This window comes from Gossypium hirsutum, chromosome A02 (genome assembly GCF_007990345.1).
Source record: "Gossypium hirsutum isolate 1008001.06 chromosome A02, Gossypium_hirsutum_v2.1, whole genome shotgun sequence".
NCBI classification, from domain to species: Eukaryota; Viridiplantae; Streptophyta; class Magnoliopsida; order Malvales; family Malvaceae; genus Gossypium; species Gossypium hirsutum.
The window spans coordinates 105,222,650-105,235,932 of record NC_053425.1 but is presented as its reverse complement, the minus strand read 5'-3'; the positions used below and the strand labels follow the sequence as shown (position 1 = coordinate 105,235,932).

General features: G+C 30.6%; 1 protein-coding gene across 3 annotated transcripts; it reads right to left on the bottom strand.

The window, feature by feature from the left end:
- Window positions 1–5,101: 5,101 nt before the first annotated feature.
- On the bottom strand, window positions 5,102–8,968 carry LOC107943630 (BTB/POZ domain-containing protein NPY4). 3 transcript variants are annotated; one of them, XM_041080134.1, is made up of 5 exons: window positions 8,718–8,968; window positions 7,740–7,884; window positions 7,241–7,310; window positions 5,893–7,065; window positions 5,102–5,816 (listed from the first exon to the last, which is right to left on the bottom strand). In XM_041080134.1, exons 2-5 carry the CDS (start codon window positions 7,799–7,801, stop codon window positions 5,274–5,276), a joined length of 1,848 nt encoding a protein of 615 aa, XP_040936068.1. In that variant the 5' UTR covers window positions 7,802–7,884; window positions 8,718–8,968; the 3' UTR covers window positions 5,102–5,273. The 3 variants fall into 3 exon arrangements, with proteins under 3 accessions (XP_040936068.1, XP_040936058.1, XP_040936063.1); XM_041080124.1 differs by having other exon boundaries at window positions 8,494–8,754; XM_041080129.1 differs by lacking the exon at window positions 8,718–8,968 and adding an exon at window positions 8,494–8,703 and having other exon boundaries at window positions 7,740–7,871.
- Between the last annotated feature and the right edge of the window lie 4,315 nt (window positions 8,969–13,283).

The window sequence follows — 13,283 nt, the reverse complement described above, 5'->3', positions numbered from 1 at the left end:
TTTAAATGAAAAATAATTCAATTAAATTTTAAAAATTAAAAATAAAATAACTAAATTTCAAATACGCAAAAAGTACATTGATTAAAAGTATAATTAGATATTTTATAATTAAATTTAAATGGAAAGTCTTCTTTATTATTTAAATCGAATTAGGCAGTTCAAACTAGATTGTCAAGCTATCCACCTAAGTTTAAAAATCTGTCCAAATTTGAAGCGTTTCAACAAAAATATGAGGCCCCACAAATAAGATTGGATAAAAATAATTAAGCCCGCTAAAATTATGGGTTGGACTCAAGTTTAAACATTCAATGCCTAAGCCTGGTTCAAACTAATCCATTTTATAAGTTTCTAATATATTATGTTATTTTACGTTTATATTGTAACACCCCCTATCTGTATCCATTGTCGGAATAGGGTACAGGCATTACCGGAGTTTACTGAACATTTTCAGACAATTCTGAGTCATTTATTATTCATATTTTGAAAATAATCATAACACCTCTCTATTGGGCCCTCGAAACCCAAAACACACATTAGAAATCAATCGGAATTAAATCGGGATCATAGAAAAAAAATTCACAAAATCTTAAATTATATTTTCATCTAAGTACTTACCATTTCAATGCTCCTTATAATTAAACATGTTACCATTCAATCAATAGCTTGGCACTTGTCTAAGCGTCAAACAACAACATTGTTAGTATACTTGCACATATTTCATATAACTTCAACATTGATATACCTATTTTCTCGACATATCGCACTTGAGTTTAATAATAGTCTCAACTTACATAATTTTCTTGTATCAACATATCAAAGATAATCATATATGTACATGTCATGAAACATATCATGCTCTTACCGTTTCTTCATAAGCATATATCATTCATTTCGTTATATCAATATTTCATGCTCCATCATTTCCATATATTTTATGTATATTTATTCCGGTAATAGTTTATATCAAACTTAACATGAATTATATTCCATGTACTTATACTTATTACGTTTATCTATTTTCATAATTATTTCATACAACTATCTTGTACATATATTTCCATATAACCAGTTCTTGTAAACATTTCACACAACCATTTCATATAACCATTCGTCATCTAATACATATTACCTGAAAATCAATTGTTCAATAGATGTCATAGCGTCTCCCATCCACGATCTTATTTATCTTTGACATGATGCCATAGTGTCTTTCAACTATGGTCTTACTCATTTTCTGCCATGTTGCCATGGTATCTTTCAACCATGGTCTTATTTATTTCATATCACATTGCCATGGTATCTTTCAACCATGATCTTACACATTTCATATCAGGTTGCCATGGTATCTTTCAACCATGGTCTTACACATTTCGTATCAGAGAGCACACTCCCGCGAACCTCATCTTTACAGTGGGATTACCAGTCCAAGCTAAATCCCCTGTAATATAAACTCATAAAGTATTATCGGGATTACCAGTCCAGGCTGAATCCCCTGCAACGACAATTACTCTAATGAGCTTGGATCTAAATTATCAGTCTAGGCTAAATTCAGACCCTAATTCGGATTACCCGTCTGGGATAAATCCATTTTACACGTATTCTTCGGGAGGGCTATATCAGGATAGGATCACTCGTTCGAGCTAGATTCTTTTTACCGTCAATTCCTTTTCATTCAACCGGGATTTCTTCCCTTTTTTATCAAATATATCAATGTTTCATCAATTTTCATACAATGAATATTTAAATCATATTCACATCAATAACATACATTTCAAGTATTTAAAAATATAATTTAAGTTATACGAACTTACTTGACGAAATTACAGAAATATCAAGATTCAGGGGTATTTTGGTAATTTACCATTTTCCCAACTTTCACCCGATGTTAAATTGATAATTTTATTCAATTTATTAATTTATATAATAAAACAATTCATTCCCTTCAATTTAGTCATTTTTGATATTTTTACAAAATTGCCCCTAAAATTTTACTTTTATTTAATTTAGTCCTTAAGGCTAAAACATGCAAATTAGCCATGCTAGCTGAATATTCATATATATTTTCCTCCTCATCCTCTCCATTCCACATCCTTAATGTATATAACACACTTGTAAGTAACATTATCTATAATCTTTATTATTTACTTTTATGAATATTCAAGTTGTCCATCTGTGTCATATTCACTAAATTATTTATATCTAGAAGTATAGAACTCCAAATTAAGTTCCGATAATTTTTCCTGAAACTAGACTCATATATCTTCTTACCATAAAGTTTTCAGAATTTTTAGTTTATCCAATAAGTACATTTTATTCTTTAAATTTACCCCTGTTCTGTTGTCTGACAGTTCTGACCCTTCTTCACTAAAAATTAATTATCTATTCTTACAGAATTTTAATGATGTCCCCATTTATTTATATTGAAAATAGACTCATTCAAAATTCTAAAAATATAAATTTAAACCCATAATTATTTTTATCCAATTTTTTATGATTTTCCAAAGTCAGAACAGGGGAACCCAAAATCATTTTGACATTGTCTCACAAAATTTATTATATCTCATGATTTACAATTCCATTTCTTATATAATTTCTTCTATAAGAAACTATACTCAATAAGATTTAATTAAATATTTTATTCATCCTATAATTCGATTTCTACAATTTTTGGTGATTTTTTAAAACTAAACTACCGCTGCTGTCCAGAACTGTTTTAGTGCAAGATATTAATTACCATGTTTATAACACCCTTATTTTCTTTTTTTTACACTATTTCTCATCACTTTCTCTTATTTTCTTTTCACTAACATGACAAGAACATAAGACAATATATAAGAAAACTCTAAATCAACATCAATACCATGCTTTTTCAACAATATTAAACTTAAAAATATATTGAAATCTTGATGTTCTTATCTTTTCTTATTGACTTCAATCTTTAACTTGATTTTTCTCTCTCCTCCAGCTTCTATTTCTTGAATCCAACTTGATATTCTTGCTCCCCATCATCTCCTTGCTATCTTTCTCTCTTCATGGCTATGGAATTTTTTTCAATTTTTAGGTGAAAATAATGAATTTTTGGTGGAAGGACTAAATTGTAAAGAAAAAAATTTCTTTTCTTCTTCTTCTCTTACGTTGGTTTGCATGGGAAAGGAAAGATGATGATAATCCTCATCATCATCTTTCCTTCCTTTTATACTAAATAAATAATAATATAATAATAAATATCTCATAAAAATATTAATAAAATAATATTTATCTAATTAATTAATTTAAAATATCATCAACATAATCATTACATTCTAGAATTCTCTCTCTTACTAATTGACCATTTTTCCCTTCATGATCTTTTAAAATTCCATCCTTGAGTCATCACTTAATTTGGTAAAATTGCGATTTATTCCTTCATAATTTTTCACCTATTCAATTTGGTCCTAATTCATCAACTTTCCTTGGTTTCTAGATCATTCCACCCTTAAAATATTTGCACCATTAGTCCTTCAACTTTTTTATATTTACACTTCAACCCCTTAAATTTTGAGTATTTATTCTTGTGCAACAAAACTTTTCTTATCTTTGCAATTTAGTCCTTTCCTGAATTAATATATCATAATATACTTCCCAATATTGACATAACTCAAAATTTCCCTTTTTGTCACTTTATTTCCTTATTTTACTATATCACGGATAATATTTTACTGTAAAAATTTTCGGGGTATTACATATACATTGAGAATCAACTTATATTAAGATGATCTTAAAATATTATTCTGTACTCAATCACATATGATATCATCTCTATTTTAATTTTGGGGGAAAATGTTGAAACTGTATGCCGGGAAAAAACATAACAAAATATAAATAAAATTTTAAAATGCTTAAATCGATAATTAAAAATTTTAAAAAATTGATAAAAATCATAAGCACAAATTGAAAAAAAATTAACCATTAAAAATCTAGAAAAAAAACTACTAAAAAATTAAATTTTGAAAATTTATAACCATCATTCGTGGTTTTATCAAATTAAGAAATTTAATTAAATATTTAAAAAGAAAAATTAGAAAAGAAAAATTACCTGCTTAATAATTAAAAGAAATAAAAAAAAATTAATTGCATAAAAATAAAATACGATATGAAAGCAAAGAAATAAAAGAGGATTAACTTTAAAAGAAAAAATGAAATAATTTAAAAAGTATAAAAAAAGAAAAAATATTTGTTTATTTATTGAATTTTTTAATTTGTTAAGTAATTTAATCAAAGTTAAATTAAGTTAGAGAAAATATTAGATATGAATGAAGATTTTTATACTTTTAAAAGTTGATATGGTCATTGGTTATGCGGGTACTCCTTAAAAGTCAGTGAGGAAACGATATTTCACATCGGAGCTTGAGCGATTCTTGAAGGCTTACGTATTACATTGGAAAAATGTTACAGACAATTGGAGATGGAATGCGACAATGCACTACTTGTAGAGTCTGTTCTTACAGGTAGTGCTATCAGTAGTAACCTAGCTGAATTGTGTTTAATCAATGGTTAACTTAGGAAGAATTGGAAGACAAGAATTCGTCACAAATACGGCTGCTGATCAAATGGCGAAATGCACTTATGATAATCAGTTTGGGTTGAAACTTTTTGAAGATCCCTAATTTCAATTCAAGAGATTTTACAATTCAATGGTGATTTCTTCAATAGAATTGTATGATCTCATTGTTTTTGTTTAATGTTGTTTATTTCTACTAAAAAAAATAAGTTTCAATTAACCATTTACAAATCTCAATGAATTTACGCAGAACTTAAAACCAATATTTTAAGTCAGAACTTAGCTTTAGTTAAATATAAAGTGTATAAATATCATTCACAAACCTAATCTAATTTGACTCTACCGGACCTATGAATACCTTTAAAACTAGTATATAAAAATTCCTTTGTCTAGGGTTTGGCCAGGCAAGCATCTGGGGATGGCAAAATTTTCTTGTATCAGGGTTTCAACTCTACCAGATTGAGTCAGTCTCCTTTGAATCGGGTTTCGGTGCGGGTCTCTAATTCTCCAATTAGTCGGGGCGGGACAGGATCGGAATCTTTTAAAAATGAATCCCCGGACTATTCAATATGCTTCGTTCCATTTGCTCGAAAAATTAATACAAGTGGTAGTAAAACCAGCTACAAGAGTCGTCGTCTCTAATCCCCTACTGTCCATTTAATTCATAGAATTTTACAAAAAACCAGACCATGTCATATGCATCAAATCATTTGCTAAGGTGTGTGGTCTGAACCTAAGAAAGTGAATGTTTCCTACTTACGGAAGGAGTGGACTTCGTTTCTTCGGGGCTCTCCGACGTATCGCTGCTGCTGATTTCACCGTTTCTTTCCTTACTCGACTTGAGTTTCGAGAATATTTTTGACATGGCCAAACCTTTCATTCTACTCGCCGCCACCCTTTCGATGTCGGTTTTGGCCATGCCATTTCTGTTTGTTTCGCCGCTTAATCTTAGAGTTGTAAGCTCCCCTTTCAAAGCCTTGATGTCCTCGGCTGTTGGCACTGAATCCCAATCCTCTTCAGTGTTGGTTGTCGTGGACCTTGAGCTACCATGAGACCCTCCGGGGAGAAGGGCTCTAACGGACCCCGGAAGATCGGGGGTGCTACTGCCGGAGGACGTTGTGGCTCTGGCTTGCTCAAAGAAAAGAACCTGCACGACGACACGTAACGGAAGCCTCTCGTTTTGCACAGCATGCATGCAGGCCTCGGCCGATAGCTTCTTGCAGTCCATTAACCTGCATATTCTCTTTCTCTCACTTTTGCTGATTCCCGGGTGTTCCTATAAAAACGAAAAAAAGAGATTAAAGACGGATTTCCCAGCAGTAAAAAGCAAAGCCGAGATGCTTAGAAATTACCTTCAGATACATGTCTATGCCACGGTAAAGTCCGTCATGAGAAGGTCTCGAGACACTTGATACAATTTCAGCAAGGTTAACGAATTTTGAAACTGGTAAATTCGGATCTCGAGCAATTTCAGCTAGGTAGCCGTCAATTAGCTTCGCTACCAACACTTTAGAAGCATCCGGTCCGAACTTGGGACTTCTAGTACTCTCCAGGAATTCTTTCTTAACAGGGTCGGTTTGAGAAATGTGGGTCATAAACGAGGCGACTAAGTTATGAACTATATCGACATCGTATATTGTTGCTTCTCCGGCTGGAGCGCGAATCAAAAGATCGGTCATGGTTGCCTCGGGAAGCTGCTGACTGATTCTCCTCATCAACTCGTTTCTTTCTGTTTCTCCGCAATCCAATAAAATGGCTGCTCTTAACAACCTAAGCAAGAAGCTACAAGAAACGGTTCCTTTCTCTGCTGGCAGCAGCCACACGATGGTCTCCACTAATGACCGATACTTTATAATATCATTATTTGGGATCATACCCTTGCTAAAACCCGGCAATCTTCTCATTGTGTATGCATTTAGTGCTTCTCCGATTACATCACCCGAAACTCTGCCTTTCGTTTTAATTGTTGTTATCACACGCTTGAATAGATCGATACGAAGCTCACAAAGATCTTCCACCCACCAATCCTTTGGAACTGTTTGTTGTTTTCTTACACCATTCCATTGCGGACTGTTTCCATTTTCCGACGGGAGCTTTTTCCTATTATAAGTGTATGACCATTCCACCATGGAAGTATCAATTGAAGCCTTGGAAGCTATAGAATCGAGGCTGCGGCTAACCACCTTTAATTCCTCGGACCACGGGAGTAGAGATTTTGTTGATTGAAGAACAGTGATGGAATCTTTCCAGCTCCGGAATATACTCGAATTGAGGAAAACGTCGATTTTATAGATAAGGTTTCCTTTCTCAACAGTTTCGTACATCTCAAGGTACTCCGCAGCACATCGAGCAGCAACAACATTGTACGCGTTGAGTGTGACTGTCATGCCGTAACAGAACTTAGCACATATTTCGAAAGCTCCAGGTCCGCCCGGTATGTCTTGAATGTGTAGTTCATCACCGTTCTCGTCATTCGACGTCGCGACCAGCTTTTGCAAACGTGCACTTTTCGATAACAATGGAAACTACAGAAACATTATAGTTATAGATGTTAGCAATCGATACACAGAAAAACAGACAAAATTAAACCGTCCCATCAGAACCACAACTTATTTGCCTACTTAATGAGTTTGGACCTTGAAATTACACGAATGGAATATATGGTCCTTTGCGTAATGGTGGATTGATAATGGTTCATACCTTATGACAGTAGAATTTCACATCCCCAACATTAACGACTATGTCAGTTGCCAACTCGGTTGCAACATACCTGAACATTAATATTTGCAGACTTATGTCAGCATAAAATCGAAGCCCAAATATCAGCAGAAATAGGACAAAACTTCAGAAACATAACATTGTTTTGCCGCATCATAACAAACGAGGAACAACAATAAACAAGGGGTTCCACAAGGTAAAGGCAGTTAGGTCGCTATAATTATGAATAGAACCGAAGCATCCTAAAGCTATGTTACTCGGACTCAAGTGTGAGTGCCGGATTCTAAGTTATTCCATGCATTAGATACAAGTTTAACATATGCCTCAAAAGCACGAATGCTTGCCAAACATACTCAACCGATTTAACTTTTACCCGAAACCATTTCTGGCAAGTCCTAATGTCGGAGCTGAAAATTACTAAGGCAAGGCAAGTAACAGGAGTGCTAATCAAAGAGCATATACATAAACCATAAAAACTCACCTGATATGATCACCATCAGTCTGAAATGAATCAGGCTTGGATCCCAGTTTCATAAACTTCATCTTGATAAAGAAAAATTCGAAACTTTACTCTCTTTCGAGCACTTGAAAACTTCACCTCTGCTTCTTCGATCTACAAAAATATCCTATATGAACAAAGATACAATATCTCAAACCATGGAAAGCATACGGATCAAAAGAGAAAAATCATGTGCATATCATAGTATGACCGAATCTTTGACACAAAATAAGGGGTCAAAAGCTGAGAAAAGACCCCTCCAAAGAAATGGGGTTAATGTTACTTCCTCACAAAGGGGGCTAAAGAGACTTGGACAAACACATGGTTATAACATATATAAATTCTAAGAAAACCAGACACCCCCACTTGCCCAAAACTGACACCACCGCCCTCTTCCTTTTACTTGTTTATGTTATTGTTTTTTTTTTTTTTGTATTACCAAGAACATTTATGGTCCACAAAAATCCCTAAACCTCCCTCAAGAATCCAAGGTTTTTAAACCCTTTTTTATGCTCCCTAAACACAAGTGATCATCAATTCCTATAAAATTGTTCTAAAGTGATGAGAGACTGGTTAAACTTTATCAAAAACTGATAAAAAAAATTGACATCACATCAACACAGATCATGTGTTTCATTGTGAACGATTTAAGAACAAAACAAAGCAAACCAAAGTGCTTGATTCACATTTATAAAAAGGAAAACATGAACATGAACAAGAACAAGAAGATGCATACCTTGAAGGGGTTCACTAGAAAAAAAAAATTTAAAATGTCCCAAATCTTAACATTTCCGACTAATAAAAAAACCCAAATCTCAAACACTAATCCCTCTCATATAACAATGGTTTCGCTTTAAAAATCCAAACTTTTTTTCTTTAAAAACCCAAACTTGAGAGCACTAGTTCCTTTTGGGGTTTTGCAGGAAAAATATATCAACTTTTTTTTTTTTTATAATTCACCTTTGTAAAGCAAGAAACTTTGAAATAAAAAAGGAGACCCCACTAATGTGATGGATTTGAATCTTTGTTTTTTGGTATTTGGTTTCACCGTCTGCAATGTAAGAATGAAAATGCACGCCAAGTCTGACATGAATAACTTTGTTGCTCCCTTTATTGTTTACAAACTTCACTTTCACTTGGTTTTAGTGTGGTGTGAGATTAAAACAATCCACTGTTTATTAGATAACGACCCGTCCATCCCCATCACGTACTTTGATAATAATGCCATCCACCTCATTTCTTTGCTCTTCCTTTTCTTTTTTACATGTATTTTTGGAGATAATTTAAGATTTAATCCTTGAATTTGATAAATTTTCATTTTGGTCCTTGAATTTCTTTTATTCACATCCATCTTGGAACTTGACCAACTTTTCTTAATTTAGTCCCTAAATTTGGATTACTTTAAAGTGTGATGATGGGGTACTCTAGGATAAAGTAACCTTTAGACCCTAAACTTGGTAATTATTTTTGGTCCATTCAATTTCAAAACTTAACAATCTTCTCAATTTGGTCCGTGAATTAGGAATACGCTAAAGTGTGATGACGTGGAACTCTAAGATTGTACCATGTCATTTACTTTAATTTTTTATTGTATTTCATTTCTTAGATTTCATATAATTTTTTTAAAAATCTTGAAGTCCAAGTTTAGGAAATAAATTGAAAAAAAAATCAAGTTTCGAGATTAATATGAAAATAATTAAGGACTAAATTAAAAAATTTATCAAATTTAAAGACTAAATGATATTTAATCTTTATATTTTTAAGTAAATTATAAAAAAACCATATAACTTATCAACATTTAATAATAAAATTAATATTTAACCAAGAAGTTAGATGAGATAGTAAAGGTCTCTCTTATCTTAATTAGTAGTCTAGGGTTCAATCATCGCCCTAGATGGAGAACAGTTTTAAAAACTCGTGGCTAGTATTTATCCTTTAATGAACCTACAGAACGCGGATTAGTTACTAAACTTACTCAAAAAAAATACATGTAATTTTACAGGTTATTAATAAATAATGAAATATAAACCTTTATAATGAAACATGGTAGCTAACGTTTTCTCGTGAGATGTTATAAATTATCGTGATATTATGATATGGGCCTGGGCCCATCTCTGGGTTTCACGTGGCTCTGTTATGGCCTTCTTCTTTTAAATTTTGGACACCTTTCACTTTCATGCTTACCTTTTTATGTCATTTTTTTCTTAATTAATCAAAACTTTTAGTCCTCTATTTTTTTTAATTACGAAACCGGTCTAATTTTATTCTTTTTTATAATTATTTTTAAATTTTAAATTTTAATTTCTCAATATTTAACATATTTTGTAATAATATTATTATTAAATCTAAGTCTATGATAATATTAATTGTTGCTATTAAAATAATAATATAAGCATTTGATTTAATATATTTAATTGGATCGAATAATAATAATAATTTTACATCATCCTTTTAATGACAGTAATTAATTTAATTATATTAACAATTTTGTACAAATAAAATATAATTAGTGTATGCAACAATAAAATAATGTCACGTTATTAAATTTTAAAGATAATAAAATATTTTTATACATACATTTATATCTACTGTATTCTCTAGCTTAATTTAATTTAAGATAATTATTTTTTAAAATTATAAACAAATATCTTTTTTCTTTTACAAATTTTAATCATTTTTTTGAAGAAGTTATTTTTGTTCAACAATTTTTTTTTAAAATTAGTAATTTTGGTGCAATTTTTTTCATCTCATTGACACATAATTTTAATAATTTTTTTACCCAAAATCCGAACCCTAAATTCAGGGTTCAATATTTAATGTTCAAGGTTTAGGGTTTGGGGTTTTAGATTTTGGATCCAGTGTTTTGGATTTGAGATTTATGGTTAAAGATTCTAGGTTTGGGGTTCAGTGCCAAAAAGCTACCGAAATTATATGTCAATGGCATGGAAAAAATTAATAAAATGTCATTAAATAATTAAAAAATGACCATGAATAATATGGTGGGAAGAGTTCATAAAATAATTTTTCTAAGGATGAGTGTATAATAATAAATTCATATTTTTAAATTTTGATGATGTGAAAAAATTTTATTAGTAACTAAAAACTTTAATTTTTATGATCATCCTGACGTAAATTATTCCCGATTTATAATAATAAATAATTAAAATTCTCTTAGAAATATTTTATATAATTCTTTGTCCAATCACAATGATGAACAAACTAGGTGACCACAATCTTTTTTATTATTTATTTTATTTATTCCCTCCACCTAACATGCATTGCTCCAATTATCTACTCAATCCAATGTCACAAATTATAAAATATAATATATATTTGCTTAGATTTTATCATATTATTCTTTTGAACACATCCCCATAACTATGCTTAATTTTATTATTAATATTCTTATTGTTTTTGCATCAAGATTCTCATCACTTGCCCCTAAGTTTCTAATTTCTTTCTTTATTACTTCAATTTAGTTTAATTGTGAATTTCATCCCACTAATTTATTAGATTTGACAAGTTAATTCTTTTACTTTAATTTATTATAATTTAATCCTTACAGTTTATAAAAATTGAGAAGCTAGTTCAATTGTTAGTAAACATGTAAACTTCAATTATTGATTTTTGTTAATTAATAACATATAAATTGTTAAATTAATAATTTTCAGGTATACGATTTAATTGTAAGATTTAACAGTGTTACTTAATTAGATTAACTTTTTAATTTTCATGAAGAATAAGGACCACATTTTTATAAACTAAAATAAAAGGATTGGATTTCTAATTAGACTAGTCTTTTAATATACATGGGAGACAAATATTGTAATATATATATATATATATGTAAATCTTCCGAAATATCATAACTATTAACAAGAATTGACATGCATGCTCAAGTTCGGATTTAGATATTTGTAAATATTTGATATTTTTACGAATTCGGATAATATTTAAATTTAAATATTCTAATTATTATTCACAACAGGTTTAGATTAAATAAGGATATCAACTCGTGAATATCCATTAATCCAATTTGCTCTACTTTATGATTTGTGAATAACGTATTTAGATTTAAATATTTAAATACTCGAATTTATTATTCATGTTTAATGATTTTGAGGACCTAATGGATAATTTAATTAATTCGAATTTAAATAGTAATTAATAATATAGGGTATTGGAGAATATTATTATTGATGAAAAAAAGCCATACAAGCACAACCAAATATTAGGTGATGTGCTAACTTAAAGGAGAAAAGCAAGATTGTGGGATGTCAATTGTTGTGTTTTAACCTATTTGAACCCATAGCATGTGGTATGTTCTAAATTGGAACAGTCTTTGCCCTACCATCATCTCTATATGGTCTTTTTTTTTTCCTTCTAAAAAGGACTTCTTAATTTCCAGCTCAATGGAAAATTTCAGGCTTCAAGGAGTGGACCAACTAATTCTCGGATAAAGTTACATTTGGTCTTTACATTTGGTAAATTTTTGTTTAAGTTAGTACTTAAATATGATAATTTTTTTTCGATAAATGTAATGATGTGATATTTTGATATTGTGCCATGCTAGGTGATGATCATATGATAGAATATCATAGTATCATATCATCACATACACCAAAATTGGAGAAAGTTACTAACTCAGAACACCCTTACACTAAATTAAAAAGGAAATTCCAATGTTTTTAAATTCAAGTTTTGTTTAATTGATTCATACAACTATTCTTAATATGTGATATATTTGCGATTAGACCTATCACTTTTCTGCTCGAATATGAAAGCCTTACTTGATAAATATAAACTCAAGCTCTAACTTAATGTAGATTTAATTATGAAAAGTTAACAACCCAAAACTCATTCAAATTTAACGAAAATTGACCTAAATCTAAAAGAGCAACAAGCTCGAAACCAAAACGATCCGAACTTGAAATGATTATAATATAAAATGAATTAAATCCAAATTTGATTGAAACTAAAATAACTTTAAAACTTTTCAAAACTCGAATTAATATGATCTAAATTTACTCAATCCAACCGTAGGTTAAATTTCAATATCTTTGTTTAAGAAATTAATGTATATATTATAGGAAATGATGGCAAGGCACATGGCCACGGATTCTCCTGCTCATTGTTAAATGCATTGGGAAGTTTATTGTTTTATTTAGCCTTAAAATTAAACTTTAGGGACAGAAGATCGTGAACCCTAATCATGAACGTCATATGCTCTAATATTCCTTGCACATTTCTTTGTAAAAGATAAGTTTGATGGGGAGGGGGTTGCTTTCTAGAATTTCACAGTTCCAATGGAAATAAAAATAAACAAATAAAACTTTGGTATTGGTGGTTCAATGAACTTGTTGATATTGCTCTCACTTCATGCCATTGGATTCCTTTTATCATGTTTATTATAATTTCATCCTTTATGAAGATTCTATATCATATGCAAATTCAGCTTTTAGGGTTTGATTTTTTTTATGAATATAGACTCCAAAATCAATTTAGAATCTTTTCCAACTTCTAAAC

Bases quoted from the DNA above. Each gene is read 5' to 3' on its own strand.
- LOC107943630 (XM_041080134.1), bottom strand. From the start codon at position 7,801: ATGAAGTTTATGAAACTGGGATCCAAGCCTGATTCATTTCAGACTGAT. The intron at 7,311-7,739 runs GTGAGTTTTTAT...ATTAATGTTCAG, and splicing joins ACTGATGGTGATCATATCAG to GTATGTTGCAACCGAGTTGG. The intron at 5,817-5,892 runs GTAATTTCTAAG...TCGTTTTTATAG, and splicing joins GCATAGACATGTATCTGAAG to GAACACCCGGGAATCAGCAA.